The sequence below is a fragment of the Diadema antillarum genome, unplaced genomic scaffold (genome assembly GCF_040938485.1).
Source record: "Diadema antillarum isolate AM-2024a unplaced genomic scaffold, OU_Dant_1.0 scf00000049, whole genome shotgun sequence".
In the NCBI taxonomy this organism is placed as follows: domain Eukaryota; kingdom Metazoa; phylum Echinodermata; class Echinoidea; order Diadematoida; family Diadematidae; genus Diadema; species Diadema antillarum.
Window position 1 is genome coordinate 3,714,115 of NW_027270938.1, and position 19,337 is coordinate 3,733,451.

The 19,337-nt window shown below is 40.0% G+C and overlaps 1 protein-coding gene across 1 annotated transcript in view; it reads left to right on the forward strand.

Annotated features, from left to right (window-relative positions):
* The window catches only part of LOC139715482 (G-protein coupled receptor 54-like), a 37,227-nt gene extending 18,201 nt beyond the window's left edge, over window positions 1–19,026 (forward strand). Inside the window, exons 2-3 of the mRNA XM_071627054.1 lie at window positions 17,754–17,889; window positions 18,428–19,026. Coding sequence (XP_071483155.1) covers window positions 17,754–17,889; window positions 18,428–19,026 — 735 coding nt within the window. The remainder of the gene's footprint in view (window positions 1–17,753; window positions 17,890–18,427) is intronic.
* Window positions 19,027–19,337: the final 311 nt, after the last annotated feature.

The window sequence follows — 19,337 nt, forward strand, 5'->3', positions numbered from 1 at the left end:
CAAATTTCGGTATATATCCCCCACTTCCTCTGCGTAACAAACTGTATGAAAAGGAAAAACAAATCTCATAAACGTTCTGTGAGAAAATGAACGGCGTAATTCTTCTCGCCTCGTTGTTCTTTTATGAAAATACACAGGAGACTTTGTATTTCGCGAAAACAGCTGGCTATAGCCCTCGATCAAATTGGCTTTGTCTTTTCGTGTTGGTTGGTGAACGCGGGGAAAAAAAGCACAGCCTGAGCCTTAGAATACTAACGCTTCTTTTACTGGTGGCATTCCTGGCGTGACTAGCAACAAATCATTCGCTCGTTCAGTTAACGTTTTCGGCAGGGGCGACAACTGCATGAACATCGAAGCTATGTAAATATTTATTGACACATCTTAAAATACGATTAACAATTGCCAAGTTGTTGAAGGCAAGTAGTAAATTGTGCCTCGGAAATTGTACTGGGCGCATAAACTTTTGATTAATGAGAAGTTTTGAAGTTGCTAAATGAAGTGACGCCTTGCAGAGAGCACGGCATTGCTAAGTGATGAAAAGAATAACGGAAAATCAAATCGTAAATTTGCAACGATAATTTTGAAGGATGCAAAAGTTTTAGCCCGGGCATTTCCGTTTCTATGTACCAGAATGCCTAATCAAAGAGTATGTAGAATGAGATGCTGATGACGATGATGAAAATAAGGTGGAGAAGAAGGCAAACAAGAAAAGAAAGAAGAAGATAGTGCTGTTGATCGAGACGAACAAATAGAAGGAGAACGATGAGGAGATGAAGAAAAGAAAAACAAGGAGAAGAAGGAAAAGAAGAAGGAAAATAAAACACGTGAATATACATAAGAATGACATGATAAAAGAAATAACCACACATTCTAATAAGTTTTCTCACATTCTTGTAAGTTCTCTATTGCCTCCACAAATGCACCATCTGAACTGTGTTATGTTTCCAGGATAAAATGTACGTAATTTTATGTCATGCGTCAGATTTTTTACCCACTTCATCTTAGTAACAGTCATGGCTTTATACCCCCAGGCTTCGTGATATGCGCGCATTGCACTCCTTTTCCCTTTCATTCTCGCTTTTTCTCCCTTCACTCTCTATCTCAAGAGTCAGACCCCTAATCTTGGGCAGAATGCAAATTCGTACATCCAAGTTCTTTCTTCGATGTTTCATCTCAGATTCTTGATTTCTTGATGATATCTACATTTCTTGAAATTAGATTAACTGCGGTCATCAGACAAGATAAGCGTACAGAAATGCTAAGAACGATGGAGTAGTAGGCGTGATATGCGTCATTTACTGTTTATTCGAAACCGAACGTCATTAAAGGACAAGTTCACCTTCATAAACATAAGGATTGAGAGAATGTAGCAATATTAGTAGAACACATCATTGAAAGTTTGAGGAAAATCGGACAATCCGTTCAAAAGTTATGAATTTTTGAAGTTTTTGTGCAGTAACCGCTGGATGAGAAGACTACTGCAGTGTATGAATAACTTAGATGTCACATGCGTACAACAATATGAGGAAAATATAAAGAGATTTTCACAAAATTTCATCTTTTGAAAAAAGTACACATTCCCTTGACTCGTTACCGACATATGTTATGGGTAATATTATTCCCCCTGCCCTTAGAAAGAGGCAAGTCAAGTGCTCTTTTATTATGCGAAAAAAGTGAAAATATGTTAAATTTTCTTTACATTTTCTTTATACTGTTGTACGCATATGACTCATAAGCTATAGTAGTCTCCTCATACAGCGGTTCCAACACAAAAATTTGAAAAATTCATAACTTTTGCATCGATTGTCCAATTTTCCTCAAACTTTCATTGATGCGTTCTACTAATATTGCAGCATTCTCTCAATCCTTATGTTTATGAAGGTGAACTTGTCCTTTAATTGGATTTGTCTTGCCCTCACGGTTTTGTCTAGCTACAGCAGGAAAAAAAACACCACCCTATTATGTGCTTTCGGTTCTTCTCCGATTTACAGCGTTTGTCCTGAAACGGAGATCTCATGTGAACTTGTATTGACCAAAGATGTTTAATCCCTCACCCATCCCCTCCACACACACACACACACACACACACACACACACACACACACACACACACACACACACACACACACACACACACACATACACACACACACACACACACACACACACACACATACACACACACAAATGGTCAGGGAATATTTGTGTATAATTATGTATATCTGTTTATATTATCACCATCGTCATCAACACCACGGCTCCCCCCCCCCACCACCCACTAGACGGTTATTGTTTTCAATCTGCGAATGCAAATGTTCAATTTTCGTGCCCTTTTCGTGGTTGAACAAACAAACAAACAAGCAAGCAAACAAACATGCCAATATTATCTCACAATATGAAACGTTTTATTTGTCACAAACTATTCCTTGTTCCACCTTTAAAACTTTTTTATTTTGTCCGCCCTTGCCTAGACACCACGCCTGTTTGCTGATGTTGGAGATCACAGATCAACGATAAACTATTCTGGATACTTCTATTTCAAAACAAGGACGAAAGAATCCCTAGTACATTGTATTTATTTGTTGTTTTAGAAGAGACAGGCGAGGATTTTTTTTTTTGTTACTCTTTGTCTGGTTTGTCTCCTCACTTAGGGTACTTGATTCGTGAGTCTTACTTGTCTTGCCATAGTCTAATCAAAACAACTTCCTTGCCATGATAAGCACGGTTGTGAGATCATTGTGATTCTGATAGGAAATCAGCTATGCCTGAAAGTTGATAACGTAAATATTCAGTATGCATACCTATGCCTGAAAGTTGATAACGTAAATATTCAGTATGCCTACCGAACGCATCTGCTAGTGGCACTGATGAGTTTGAAATTCGCGCTTGCATAACACATTGACTGAGAATGTCCACTCAAACATTCACTGCGGGTCATTGATCCTACGACATTGAACGCGAGTGCCTGTATCACTCGATATATCTATCTAAGCGTGCAGTATCTCATCCGCTCTCACCGAAGGAAATTCTTACACTAAAACCTGTTTAGATGATGGCGACAAATAGATAAACTCAATGGAAAGTTACGCTTGCTTGTATTTGGCCAGTTCTTGAAGAAGATAAATTGAGAAATAGATTAGAAAGGCGGCAGAAAATATTTATGATTAACTTTTTATTTTGTGACAAACACGAAATCACAATTTTTTTATCGCTTATAGTAATTCTCAAGATGATGCAAACGCGGCCTTGCAACTAGACTACGCCACTTACTGTAAAAGTGGAAATTTTTGCGGTGTTGAAATATTCGCGCATTTCGCGCTACCAGAAACTAGCGCGTAAGTGGATGCTCTGACACAGAGAGAGTGTGTGACACGGGATATAGTGAGATAGTGTATTTGAAAGGTGATGGTGCCATAAGATCACTGGGAGATCTCTGGCCTTGGGCGAGTGGCACACCTGTCGAACAAGATGTAATGTCACGAGGCTCCGCTAAGACTGGTGAGTGCCTTTTTTCTCAATTAGACGTGCTGCACATTAATCCTTCAATCCGTCGCCAGTCGTTATTCAATTATGGCGCATACTATGCGCCATGTTGTCTTAATTAGACATGCTTTTATACAAATGGCATCTAAAGCTAAATCGTGTACCGCACTACACTCACTCACACTTTAGATATCCCCGTCCATCTCTCTGCCCTCTTTCTCTCTATCGGTTTGTCATACATTCTGTCTCTCTACCATCTATCTAATAAATCTATCTCCCTTTCCATCTTTCTTCCTGTCTTTCCGCTTATCAGGCATTACACATACCAACTATCTCTCATTGAGATCTCGCTACGGTGCAAGAAAACGCTACAGTGCCACATTACAACATGTAAGAAAGGGTGACACGACATTTGCTCCTGCGACATTTGCTCCGGTTTTATTTTCTCCGAGGACTTCAAGAGTTAGTGCTGGGGCTGTGATAGGGTTTTAGGTTTAGTTTGATGTGAGGATTAGGATCGGGGTTAGGGTTATGTTTGTGGGTAGAATCTACGTTTGCCTTAGCATGCAGGCATTTCGTGGGAGCAATTGTCGCAGGAGCAAATGTCATGGAACAGTAAGAAGAAAGATCTTCGGTTATGCTACGACGTGATGGCTTTTAGGTTTTCGGGGAAGAGAGATACTATTTGACACTGTTTTTCACGTGAAATTTCTCGTTAGCAACAAAGTTTCTTGCCGAAGCTTCTTATTTTGCTTTTTGTCACCAAGTAATTTTGATACTCCAAAAAATCTTTTCTACTACTGAAATTCCATTCTAGATTTTACCGTACAATCTGCCTTTACTCTCCGTAAATGTGCCTAGAATTGTAGATTCATTTCCTATCGAACCATGGAATGATAAAATACTGAATTCAAATCAAATGAAATAAAATTGTCTTTACATTTCTTATACACATTCCTTACTTATATCGCAATTATTCATAATGTCCCCTCATATCACAGTTATATACGTGATAGACAGATCTTTAAAGATAATTACAGCGCAGTGCCCGTGACATAAGTTGAGCTTTGAATATGAATTTGTTTGATAGTATGTTTTCCATTTCGATAAGGAGGTGTGGATGAATGATCTTTTAAATACCTATAAAATTTCAAAAAGTAACTTTCACTTACGAAGTGATTCCGGATGCATACAAATTAAAGTAATTGATTCAATTTCAATGATAAATCACACGCTGTGCATCAATAAGGATGCAGAAAGCGGCGGAAATAATGGGGAAAACGGCACTGTTTAGGCAAACGACACTTCAAAGGCATCGACGATTAGAGTATTATCGCTGCCATCACTGCTTTTCACTGATGCTGACTTACATTTTGTGCAGGTGGTTTTTTTTTTTTCTCGAGGAAGAGGCGATATCATATCCAATATTAAAATTTAGACGGTGGTCTTTACTGTCAAATTCTTGAAAATTCAGAAGAGAACCAGTGGAGGAGATGAGTGGATAACAAACCGACATTATTTTGATTCAAGTCGTAGGGAGTGGCTTCGATGGAGATCTAGAAACTTTCTTTTAGTTGCAGTAGTAACAGTTATCCCTGCAAATGGCAACCATGTTATCGCGGCTTTGAAAGCGTGCAGATCGTGATCTAAATCTACCGGTTCTTATCTAAGCTGTCCGTCCGTCAACCACGTAGTGCGGTGAAGGAGAGAAGTCTGGACTGTGGATCCTTACACCTGTGTGATGCTAATCTCTTTAAGTGCGTGAAGATTGCGAGCATGCGAGATATTACGTTTCGCCATTAGAATTGGGGTGTTACCCACTTCATCAAACCTATTTGCACTGCTAATGTTAGCAAAAGAGCACCAATGTGGTTGATCCTTAACATTAAGCCGTGGTCACACACACTCACATACATGCAACTACACGCATGTGTGCCATATAGCGTGGGTGTATAACTCATCAATGTTACGTTGCCCTGGTAAAATCGTAGGCGCAGGGTTTAATACAAGTATAACTATTTTCTGATAAAAGTACCGATCTGTCAACGACTAATCGCAAGAAATTCGGATGAAATCCAAATCAGATTTGGAAACAATTGTGTTAATCGACAAGACAAATAAATCTGCACGACACGAACACGTCAAACTTGAAGTATATGCCATAAAGAATATGCAGGAAAGCATACAAACAAACACGGCGACGCCACGTGCCTATCATTCCTTACTTGTTATGTACACGGAATGTCAGTTATTTCACATTATCTTAGAGGGGACATTTTTCTAGAACTATCCTGCAGCTATGAAATCAACAGCTTTTACACATTTCCCAAGACAGGGAAAGTCAATACTTCCCTGTGGACATTACAAGCAAACTGGGAAAACTCCAAATTTCTCGTTTCGTGTGTAAAAGAAACTTAAGAGTTCATATCGAAGTCACGTCACAGGGACAGCGCTAGACTACCGCACGGGACGCCACATTAATCACTACCAACATATATTGTGTAGCCTTCTCGTAGGATGTCTCATTAGGCTCACACTTTCACTGGCTTTCCACACTTTCACTTTCTCTTCTGAGGCAAGCCGAACTGTCTGATTCAGACAAGCTTTCACAGATGACCTCGCTTATTGTAACATATTCTATTTGATTTACTTTGATGAGGTTGTGCGTATACAGCTTTACATATTTGTCTATGTAGGTCATATTATGCATATTGTCATATTGGGCTCATGCGGATACGCTAACGAGTGTTTCTGGCGTGACGTGACTGCCCCATAATATTTAAAAGTTGCCATGGTTACAAACTTAGCAATACGTGACACCATACCTATACTGTTATAACCTTCTGAGCGCTCTGATCAATACTGTGCACTGCAGGCCTACCGGTGTTGATATTATGAAAAATTATTTCACGGACCAATAACGGGTTTAAACAAGTGCGTTCACCTCATTGGCCCAAACTTTAAATTGCTTACGTGAGCATTGCACCATAGTAACATAAAGCTCGCATAGCAGCATGGTGATATTTCATGAGAAAACATGTCGACAGGGAGACCGATACTATTCAGATATAGACTGCTGCAGTGACGTCGCGGGTGAAATTATGTGTAGATGGTGCCAAACGATGGTGTCGAAACTGATAGTATTAAACGTCTTTAGTCGTATCATTCTTTTGCGCTAAAATAAAAAACAATGCCTCGAGCAGACATAGCGTTTGACTAGACTCGCATTGCCTTACCTCTTAAAACCTCAGTCCCACAAAAAGAGTATTAGGATGTCAGCCTGAGGCTGCGCCATTGCTGTAGATATTGTGAGAATTGCTCCTAAATTAGAATCTGTTTCGTTTTGCTGTTGTTTTGCTTTTCATACATAAGTAATGATGCAATGTACAAATTAATTGTTGCTAAAATTGGTCTTTTGTTGACTCGCTCCTCTTTCACAACCTGTCCATCCCTCAATCTGTCACTGGAGAGCCCGTCGAATTATTTCTTTATTCCCTTGGTGTTTTTCCTTTTTATGATTTATTCCGTGATTACATTCTGCTTTATGATACTATTTTGGATGCGTTTCTACCACCACTACTGTCTGTCTCTCCTCTTTCTCTCCATATCTCACACCTTTCTCTCCCCCTTCCCTTCCTTCGCCACCTCCCCCCTCTCTCTCTCTCTCTCTTCTCTGTGTATATTATTACTTATGTACGTATAAGGGTGTGTGCATGCATGCATGTATGTACAGTATGTATGTATGCATGTAAGGGTGTATGCATGCATGCGTGCATGTACAGTATGTATGTATGCATGTTTGTTTGTATGTATGTATGTATGTATGTATCTATCTATCTATCTATCTATCTGTGTAATATTCATATAATATCCATGTATATGTCTCTATCTATCTACCTATTATTATTACATCTATCTATTTGCCTATCTATTTATCTATCTGTCTATACATTTATTTATTCATCTATCTATCTCTATCTACCTATCTATCTATCTATCTATCTATCTATCTATCTATCTATCTATCTATCTATCTATCTATCTATCTATCTATCTATCTATCTCTGTATCTACATTTCTGTTTGTTTGTTTGTTTGTTTCTCTCTTGATTTGCTACGATAATCCTCCGGCCACATTCGATCGATCTCGACACTCGAAATGATCAAAGCTCACACCTCCACCAGTCACCCTAGTCCTTCTCTCTGCCGGCTGATCGATGAGATCGCAGCGGCGGCTCTAGCGAGGCGTTGTCGACCTGCCTCTCTCCCCCCGCTCAAGCTAAAGTTGGTGGGGAGGGTGTTGTGTTTCGTTGCATTTGTACCCGCCAAGTCAATTTGAGCCACCCGGTTTTGATTTCGTCCTATTCTCGGAGAGTGCATGACGATGTTCGCTTGAGTGTTTGATAAGTCTTTCCACGCATTTACTGCTGCTGTTGCTGATGTTGTTGTAGTTTTCCATATTGCAGTTCCCTTTTAGTGCAACACAAACATATAGATCAGAGAGACATACCGGTATCCAACGCGTATTCTTCAGTTTGCGTAAACTCTTGGCTTTATTTTGCTGCTCCCAAGAATGAGCGTTTGTCAGATGCTTTTACCGGAATGATATTTCACAAGAGGAAAGCCTTTATTTGACATCCCGTGACTCAAATATTGTTTCTTGTGACTGTTTCAGCGAAACACTGCTTTCCCTTCATATCAAAAGAAACCAAACAAACTGAAATCACCATTCTTTTTAACGTAACAAGGAAGTCCAAAAATTCATCAAATTGAAACACTGATGAGGAAATAGAGCGGGAGGATGAAGCGTCAAACAACATGAACGTTTCTTTCTAGGATGTAATTTTACCCTCGTACTAATGAACATTGAATTTGATCCGTCCTTTTTTGTTATAATCAGTATATAAAAACGAAATTATATCTGTCATGGTGCAAGGCGTAACGGTACCGTTATAGTATGAGAAAGAAGAAAAACACACCAAAGCAAAACAGAAGTATAACACACACATGTGTTTATAAACACAGAACTCTATCGTGTAGTAAAGATAAACATAACAGACAAAAAGCGATGCATTATCTTCTTGTTTTTGTGATCTAACTGAAACAGATATAAATTGGCACTCCGGCTGTGCAATTCATCGCAAGAGAAGACATCAAACAGCGAGTTGTGCCGCTGAACAAAAGACACCTGCATCAATATTGAAAATGAACGTATATGACGATTATTTCTCTCTTTCATCGCATATTATCGCGACTCTTATCTCACGGGCTTGCTCGGAATTATCGAAGATGAAATCATAGATTGTGTTTGATGTTCGTCAAAGCCTTGGGCCATGAATGGGACAGTATCCATTTAGATCGGGGTTCATGTGATGTTTGCGTCGATGGAGAGAGAGAGAGAGGGAGCAAGAGCTAGTGGGAAAGTTGCCCTGAACGCTCTGGTAGAGTAAACCGAGTACGATACGGGAGGATTTGCAATATTTACAACAGCCGTTTCAAATTGCCACCGAAGGATTGTCCAAATTGATTTTGCCTCCACTTTCTCTTTTCTTGTTCATCAGCTGCGTTCATTTAGAGGTATAAGAGCCCGGACTGTGAGGGGCGTGCACGGTGTATTTTCAGCAAAGTTGAAAGAGAGTATCACCATCCACCAGCATGACCAATATGTTTCGTTTTCATCGCTGTCTCTGTGTTGGGAACATTATATACTCAGATCACTTTAATCATGATACTATCACGAAAGAGCTAAATGCATACTCGTATGGATGATAGAGTCATTTTTTATTTTCTTCTCGTTTTCACGTTCATCTCTTTTCATTTCGTCTCTATTTCTTCATGTTTTTCTTCGTTGGGATCCAACGGTATTTAAATCTAAGGATCAAGATACCTAAAGGCATGGTATGGTTTAAATACAAGTCTTGTGTTTCTTTCCTGTCATTCTGTCGAGTGTGCCGAAAAAGTATGAAAAGGCTAGCTGTCATGATTATGTGGCATGTACTTCCATCGAATACTTCAGTAATACCCCTCTCCCCTAAAAATAAGAGAACAACCAAACAAACAAAGAATGAAGATGCATGTTTAATCATATCATCATGAATATGTGATTGCAATGAGATGCTCTTTCAAGTGTCTTTTATCTTTTTCGGCGGGGAAAAGAGAGTGTACAACGGATCGAAAAGACAGCGAGTGATGAAATGAACTAAACTCATATTGTTCAGTGAGAGAATCCTGAGAGTCTTGATGAAAGAAATAATTAGACAAATCTTCAACAAGGAAATCTATCTCCATCCCTCATCTTCTATAGCTCTCATTGTATGAAGCGAACGTCAAAATGTAATTTATCGTTGTTTCATTGGTTCTCTTACATGTAGGAGTCTTACTTTTTCCCCAATTTACACTGCCAGTTACTATATATACATACATACATACATACATACATATATATATATATATATATATATACATATATATATATGTTTATATATACATATAATTCTCTCTCTCTCCCTATATATATATATATATGATTATATATATGTATATAGATATAGCTATATATAAATTGAATATACAAATCATATATATTTCTACCTGATTGTCTGCATGTCTCTCTCTAAATATATGAATGTAGTACTGTATAACATTGTTACTTGCGTATTGCAGCAATAAGCCATACCCAATCAGCCAATGATCCAGTTCCTACATTTTAGAGTGTTTTTCTTTTCCTTCAATGTAGCATTCATTTGTTTAGACTTTTTCTGTCAAAGAGGCGCGGAAGGTCTCTTCTACCATTTCAAAAACCCATTTCCCTTTTCTGTCGCTTAGGAGCGAGTTTTCCTTCTGTTTTTTGCCGCCTTGATTTTTCCATGTCAAGCAAACTACGCCCTAGGGTCCCACGCTGGCGTGGATTATATGTCCTGATTTTGATATCCCTATTCTTATCATTGTCCTCGGGCCATTGTGTTACAAAAAAAGTTCTTTCTTTCACTGTCTCTCCTATAGAAAAAACAACAACAACAACAGCAGCTAGTATTTACATTTCTTGTAACCCTCTTCCCTTTTCCCTGCCTGATTCTCATTATTTAAAGTTTTCCCCGTTCCTTTGCCAAACCTCTGCCCTGGACCATTTTCTCTTTCATTTTTTGTCTCTTTCGTGACCCTGTTTTTTATATGCATTTTCTTTTGAGCAAATCCCTCGCGTAATGTTTACTTTGAAAATGTACATGCGATCCAAGAAAGAGAGAGAGAGAGAGAGAGAGAGAGAGAGAGAGAGAGAGAGGGATGGAGAGGGAGAGAGAAATCTGCCTTCTAAAATGACATCAATGCGATTTCAGCAATTGCTCGCTTCCGACAACCACCGGGCTGCGCTGTAAAATGAAATGATTTGCTAAATTTGCCGTTTACCTTTAATTTTCACATTTTTTTTCTCTATTCTTCTCTCCGTGTCCTTTTACAATTCCGATTCGTACAAAATCTAAAACAGAATAGTCAAATTAGAAAACCATTTTCAACCCCAGATTGTCAAGGAGATCAGGTTCAACGTGTGCAGGATCTATAACTATTGCCTCAAGTGCCAGATTGGCACCTTGCTACTTGTATCCATTCTAGCCATAAAAGGGACGAACAAATCCCTTTTTGGAGGCACACAAGCACACAAGCACACATACACACAAACACACACATACACGCACACACACATACACACACATACACGCACATACTCGTAATTCAGCTGTCTACTGATTAGGTATTCATGACCAACACGCAGTTGGCGGACCCAACTGTTGCTCTCTAAATATAATTGTAGCAAAAAAGCTGCTGAATATATAAAGCATTGCAAAGTACGAGAGAGAGAGAGAGAGAGGGGGGGGGGGGGGAGGGGGAGAGAAACGATTTCTTCTCCCCAATCATTGAATTCTCACTCGGATATGAATTGTTGTTCCCCTTAGTATTTGTTATATCTGACACAACTGTGTTTATAATCTTCGGTTTTATTCATCCAAGGATCAGTTTATGCATTCCTTGTCCTTGATTAACATGCATTCCATGGTTATGTATAAAATGTTTTGTAATCTTTAACCTGAGAGTATGAAGGCCCTGAAAACGAGCCTTAAGCTGACTAGACTGTTCCACCCCATGAGTGGGAAATAGATTGTATAAAATGTGTGCGTGAGTGTGTGTTCGTGTGTTCGTGTGTGTGTGTGTGTGTGTGTGTGTGTGTGTGATCATGTGTGTGTGTGGGTCTATTTATCTACCTCACGAATGCACTTTAGCATTTTTACTTTTGCATTCAGTACATTCCGCTACTCACCAAGCTTAATGATATTTAATCTACTCAAGTAGGATTTTTTAGATGGTTTTCGATGTGATGCCTGATATTAAATAACCCGTCACAAGGACCAATGTGCTGTAACTACTTATCAAAAAGAAGGATTTAGGAAGAGAGAGAGAGAGTGGGGGGGGGGGGGGTGGGGAGCAAGCAGGTTGAATAAGAGGAAGGAGCTGCCAACACGGAAATGACGCGTGGGCAAGTCACATTGTATGTTAAGAGATTGCACGTGAATTTGAGGTTGACAGTTAATTGCTCAAGTGCTTAATTTCTTTATAGTTTATCCTTTATTTTATCATTGATCACAAGGAAGAAAAAAAAAAACCCAAACAAACAAGATGACATTTTAACAGGCAACACGATATGCCGCTCAGTATTGTCCGTCATCGAAGCGAACGTAAAGTGGGTCTGGTGTAGTCCCCTCTCCTTTCCTTGGGCTCGTTAATTTTAAGTTGAGCGGGCAGAATTCGGCGGGAAAGTTTTGCAACAAGATATCCACTGCTTGTGCTACTCAGAGTAATACGGCGAGAGGCAATTCTCCGCCTCCCTGCAAGCTGAGAGGATTTTCCTCATATCACCTTTCATTTGTGAAATAATCTCAAAGGGTACCAAAGTCTGGTATGCCGCCTTCGTATGGAAAAAAAAAAGAAGAAGAAAAGTTCTATAAAAGAAAATTTAGAATCCGTCGATGACGTCAAAACTCACTTATTTATCTAGTCTGAATAAGAAGAGGCAATCTTGCAGGACTGACAGAAGATACATCTGAATCAGCGTTCTCGTAAAAACGGGTTCCCTCGTGTTGCCTCGCAGAAGTAATGATTTGGTACCGTTCAGTGAGAAATTGGTCCACTCCAGGGATTGGTTCACCGCTATGCAGAGGAATTGATGTCGCGCATCGCGCGTTGTTTCTCTGGAAAGCTCTTTCATGACATTTTGCGCGCTGCCCCCGGGCCCAGATAGGAACAAATTATTGCGCTGAGGATGGTGATGGGTAAGAGGGTAGGGGAATAAGGGGTGTCTTCTTTTTTGTGTGCGTCTTTGTTTTGTCTCTCGCTCTTTCTTTCTTTTAGTCTGCGATGTTTCATCAGGAACGAGGTAGGGTAATTGACACAAAGTACATCTGTACAAACAAAATAGAACGCATTGTTTCAGCCGACCGGAGCACCAGGGACCAGGGTTGCATGGACGGGAAGATGGTTCGAATCATTCACCATCTGCGTGGTCCGTTTCAAGTTCTTCTTTGTATTCTTTATAAAGTACAGTTCTCGAATGATAACTTTGAAGTCTTCGTCTCCTCAAATTTGACAGCTATAAAGCAACAAAGAAGGGGCGTGCGTGTTTTCCTTTAATTGCCATTAAAAGTGAACTTCCGTTATGTGTTCGCGTTGACCTGACTGATAGACTAACAATGTAGAATGGGAAATGTTCCTCAAGAAAAAACAAAAACAAAAACACGAAGACCAAGGACCAGGCGCGCTAATATCCCAGCTAATATACATAAAACACAAAAAGACTACATAAAGTTTTCACCCAACCGAATAAAGTAAATATACATAATCATTCAAAGTATTTACCCAACAATAAAGTAAATATACATATAAAGTATTTACCCAACAAAAATATTATAACCAAACAAATAAGTAAATGTACATAATGGAGTTATCACCAAACAGCTTGATGGTCGTAAAAAGCGAACTTATAAATGTGACCATGCATTCCAAAAACCAACAAAAAGTCACACGAGCCGATTTTCCGCGAGGACTGGAAACACGTGGAAAGGGAAAACCTTGTCAATCTTCAGTTTTCAATATTTTATGAAAGAACAATTCTTCTCCAATATATTTCTAAGGATGGGGATCGTAACACGAATTGGAAATTATCTTCTTAAAGGCATAATTTACCATTTGCAGATGAAACAAAAACCCAGTAGTAGTGCTTCAAAATAGTTCTAAAATGTGAGTTAGGGATAGAAACAACCAATGTAAAAATTTGAACCAGTACAATCGATGTTAAGTATTGGTAAATACACAAAATGTGAACAATAGTTGTAATAAAAATGTTTCCAGACTAAACCGTCTACAATTATGGTTTAATGAGGAAAATAGTGATATCTCCTTATACTCTTTCAGGCTTTATTGCAAAAAAAAAAAGAATACGGTATAAGGATGTTTTGTGATATAACTGACCTACACATATGCATCAAAAGTGATATCTTGATTTTTTAAAATCACTGCTCCCAAAGGTAAATAGGAACTTTAACAGTGTCTTTCTAGCACACTTTGTTTCGGTCTATAAGCACTAGAAACCCTTCAAACACTTATCACTTTCAACTCTTATAACTTTTGAAGGGATGGGGCTTTTGCGTTGGCAGTTAGTGCCTGTCATAAATTGTATGTAATTGAAGATATCCAAACTTTTACTTCAGTTTGATAATTCCTTCATAGTAGTTGCCATGAGTTTTTTATCCAGTTCTCTGTTCCATTCATTGCAGAGAGCACAGCTGGGTAAAATTAAGCACTTGACTAGACCCTAAACTTCAAAGCATCTTTTCTGAGTACACACTTTTGTATGTAGGCTACTTTCTCTTCAAATATCATCATAAAAAGGATGATATAGTACCAAAACCTCTTCTTCTTTGTCAACGTTGATCAGCATGTTATTAGAAATTCATAGCATTTAATCAAAATGCGGAAATTAAATTAAGAGTTGTGCTTGAATATGCATTTACGCAAATGAGTGTAGCATGCTAAGTCCGGGGGGGGGGGGGGGGGGGGGGATAGATAAGCTTCGAGAGTTTTCAGAGACAGACATGGCGCTCGAGGGTGAGAATAACGTTGTCAGTTGCTGTTTCTCAAAGAAAGTCTGGTGGCGATGCAGTTTTTAGCTCACCTGAGCCAAAGGCTCAAGTGAGCTATTGCGATCGCCCTTCGTCCGGCGTCCGTCGTGCGTCGTGCGTCGTGCGTCGTGCGTCGTGCGTCGTCCGTCGTCCGTCGTCCGTCGTCCGTCGTCCGTCGTCCGTCGTCCGTCGTGCGTCGTGCGTAAACTTTTTACATTTTCATCTTCTTCTTGAAAACCCCAAGACCGATTTTCATCAAACTTGGCAGGTAGCATCCCTAGGGGGTTAGGAACTCAATTTGTTAAAATGGGCACCATGCCCCGCCCAGGGGGCCCCCAGGGGGGCCCAAACCCCCCAAAATTAAGGAATCTGTAAAAATCTTCTTCTCTAGAACCAGAAGTGATAGAGCTAAGTTAATACTATGAGTTAGTACATTGATGACTGTAGTTTCAAGTTTGTTCATGGCAGAATCAGGGGTGCCCCCCTTGGGACCCAGGGGAGGGGGGTGGGGAAGGGTTCTAATGGGGCCTAAATTGTACATTTTCATCTTCTTCTTGAGAACCCCATGACCCATTTTCACCAAACTTGGCAGGTAGCATCCCTAGGGGGTTAGGAACTCAATTTGTTAAAATGGGCACCATGCCCCACCCAGGGGGCCCTCAGGGGGCCCAAGCCCCCCAAAATTAAGGATTCTGCAAAAATCTTCTTCTCTAGAACCAGAAGTGATAGTGCTTAGTTAATACTATGAGTTAGTACATTGATGACTGTAGTTTCAAGTTTGTTCATGGCAGAATCAGGGGTGCCCCCCTTGGGACCCAGGGGAGGGGGTGAGGAGGGGTCCTAATGGGGCCTAAATTGTACATTTTTATCGTCGTCTTGAGAACCCCATGACCCATTTTCACCAAACTTGGCAGGTAGCATCCCTAGGGGGTTAGGATCTCAATTTGTTAAAATGGGCACCATGCCCCACCCAGGGGGCCCCCAGGGGTCCCAAACCCCCCAAATGAAGGAATCTTTATAAATCTTCTCTAGAATCAGAAGTTATAGAGCTGAGATAATACTATGAGTGAGTACATTAATGACTGTAGTTTCAAGTTTGTTCATAGGAGATCCAGGGGTGCCCCTCTTGGGTGGGGGGGGGGGGGGTGGTTGGAAGGGTCCAAATGGGGGCCTGAATTGTACATTTTCATCTTCTTCCTGAAAACCTCATGATGGATTTTTGTCAAACTTGGCACGTAGCATCCCTAGGGGGTCAGGATCTCAATTTATCAAAATGGGCACCATGCCCCACCCAGAGGGCCCCAGGGGGCCCCAATCCCCCCAAATTAAGGAATCTTAAAAAAATTGGGCCTTTATTGTACATTTTCATCTTCTACTTGAGAATGCCTGGTCAAATTTTGGTGGAGCTGTAAATAATTTAGATTAGTGACTGCGTGAAAGGTGAACTTGCGATACTCAGGTGAGCGCTAGACCCGCGGGTCTCTTGTTCTGTTTGATGTCACTGATGATGATGCATGCGACGTGTTGATCGCCGCCATCTTTTCCTCGGGCCCATAACAATTGGGGGCTTGTCGGGGCGCACACAGACAGAAACAAAGCAACTCTCTTTGTAATACATACACATTTAAAGAATAAACAGGAGGTCAAAGTGGACAGGAAGAGGGAGGGGAAGAAGAGGACAGGGCAAGGGGCAAAGGGCAAAGGATGAAGAGTTCAAGGGTCAATGCCAACGCACACGAGACCGGGCTTACCGAGTATGCACTATAATACAAAAACTACGTTGTATTAAATGAATCAAGTAAAATGAATAACAATAAAACAATGAAATGGATTTACTCCTTTTAAAAATGCAAATCCCCAGTGAATTTATGAAAAATACAATTTTTAATTTAAAAATAAAAAAGGCCAACAGGAGAGATTTGTACCTGGATAGATGGATGGCCCATACTAAGGCACTAGTATAATAATATCGTTGTGTTGATTTGATAATAGATAATAATTAAGAAAGATAAGTAGGTAGATAGACAGGTGGCTAGATACACAGATAATTATAGATAAAATACTGTAAGCATACATTCATCCTGGAGGCATTTGTATGTCCATACCATGTATGTGTGTGTGAGTGTGCTTGTGAGTGTGCGTGTGTGTGTGAGTGTGTGTGTGTGTGTGTGTGTTTGTGTTAGTTGTCGCATAGTCGTCTTTTCCTCCCTTTTCTGTATTCGTCCACTTTTTAGTATTCCTTAGTGTTTTGTTTCGCTTTTCGACGAATTTTCTCGGAGGGACCCGACTTGACATGTATTGTTTTCAGTGCCGGAGTCGATACATTTTCCAAAAACGTGTAAAATTGATCCCATGGCCTGAAGCGTATAGTGTGAAATTCATTGAGATTCCTCACATTGTGCTGAGCTTAATTGATGTACTCATTTTGAGTTGTATTGTCAGTTTAGTGGTGTTGTTGCTGTTATGTATGGAAAAGAAAGTTTATCGAACTGAATTGAATCCAAACCTTGTTCGCCAATTCATGGATGACTTGTGGATTTGAGAATTGTGTGTTGTCAGAGTTGTAGGAAGAAAGACAAGGCGTTCTGAAAAGCAATAGGTAGACTATGTTTCTTTTCATGTGTTTGAGTGTGTGACGTTTGCATTTTTTATTGCTTTATGTTCTTCCTGATAAGTGGCTACTTGACATTTAGGAAATAAGTTCCATAATCATCCAGACTACAACCATTACCAATCTTGTCGTGACATGAAAAATGACATGGGTTTTATTAGGTGCCATGGAATAAGGGCAGATGTTCAATCTCCTTCGGTAGAAAAGGAACAGTGCCTGTTAAAGTAAAATGGAGGTAGTAAGGATAATAACAGACCTCCAAAAGCAAAAACAAATATAACAACGGATGAGGAGAAAAGAAAAAAACAACAACAAGGGAAAAGATTTTCCCTAGAAAAATGAGATAGAAACTTTGTCGAATATTCCTAATAATACTCCACTCTTTCTTTCTCTCTCTGTCTCTTTTTATCCATCTATAATCTATCTATCTGTTTATCTATCTATCTATCTATCTTTCTATCTCTCTATCCATCTATCTTTATCTTTCTTGTACAGGTAACAGTTCAGGCCACGTGTCTTACGCTCACCGCGATGACGATCGATCGATACTTTCTGATCGTCCATGCAGTCCGCTCTAGGAACACAAGGACAACCCGACGAGCGGCGCTATTCAACATCGGAATATGGTTATGTAAGTTCCGCGACTCGACATTCAAATTTTGCCCACATCCATAGTCGTTTCCATGACAATTCGATATGGACGAATCAACATTTTTATTGTCGAGAATTTAGTTAATTTTCTAAGCGAATTGCCTCATGCACGGTCTCCATTTTTTCGTTAGTTGTTAAGTGAGTGATCAAATATACCAACTTATGATTATCCTTGTTTACTATGACATTTTAACCCTATGTCATGCGAAAAGTTATATGCTGCAAATCTATGATTATGTTATTGGATTGTTAGATGCCGCAAAGGAAATGTACCTGTCCATGAAAGACTTGATTTCTGTGTGTATTTGATACATACACACACATACATACACATAGACAAACATACAAACAGAGAAAAAGAATACGAACACGTGAGTACGAATATACAATTTTGTATGTACGCAAGACTGAATGAGAGCTTCAGAATTTGAAGAGACTAGGTTTCCACACACTGCTTTGGACATCGATCACAGTAAAGAGAATCTGTTCTCTGTTTTTTTCTTTTCTCACGATCGCAGTTTCCGTTGTCGTCCACGTTCCCGTGCTCGTTTTCAACAAAACAGAAGAATCAGAAAGCGGCAACCTCGAGTGCGACCGAAACTTCGGGTGGAACCACGGAAACCTCATCTACTACCTTTTCATCGTTCTAGCCATGTACGTCGTACCCCTCTCGATCATCATGTTCTGCTACATCCAAATCCTCTACCAGGTCTGGCACAAAACATCAGCTGGTACGGAATCCGCACAGGCGAACGCCCGGTCGCTGCGGCGGAAAAAGAAGATCACTCGAATGGTGTTCATCGTCGTGTTTCTCTTCGCTCTATGCTGGGCGCCTATGCATACCATTAACCTTTGGCTGTACAGTGACAGCGACCACTACAACAATCACGTCAAAAGCGAGGTGTACACGCTCTGCCTGGGTCTCGCCTACGCCAATTCGTGCGTCAACCCTTTCGTGTATGCCTTCACCACGACGAGCTTCAAGAAGTACTTCAAGAAGTTTTTCTGGCCCTGTTGGCGGGGTAAAGCCCGGGAAAATATCTCCGTTAGCATCAGCATGAAGACGAAAAGTGAGAGGCTTACGGCATCGCAAGGAAAGGAAGATTCCTCAATATAAAAGTAGATTCTTTCTTCTCAGAAAACAAAGAGATAGCCAAAAGTATTTTAGATTTGATAGGAAACCCTGTATCGTACTAAAAAGTATAGAAAGACTTTGTTGGTAACCTGTTAATATACGTTCATTCATCTCCGCTCATATCGATATGCTTGGGAAGTTAGTTTAAAGAAGAAAATAGGACAATGTGGTCAAAAGTTGATAGATTCAGTGTTTTCAGTCCTTCCTGGCACACCGGTCATGACAGGAAAAAAAAAAGAAAAAACATCGCCAACTATTACGGACCTAAAAATGCCTGCACAGTTTAGAATGTT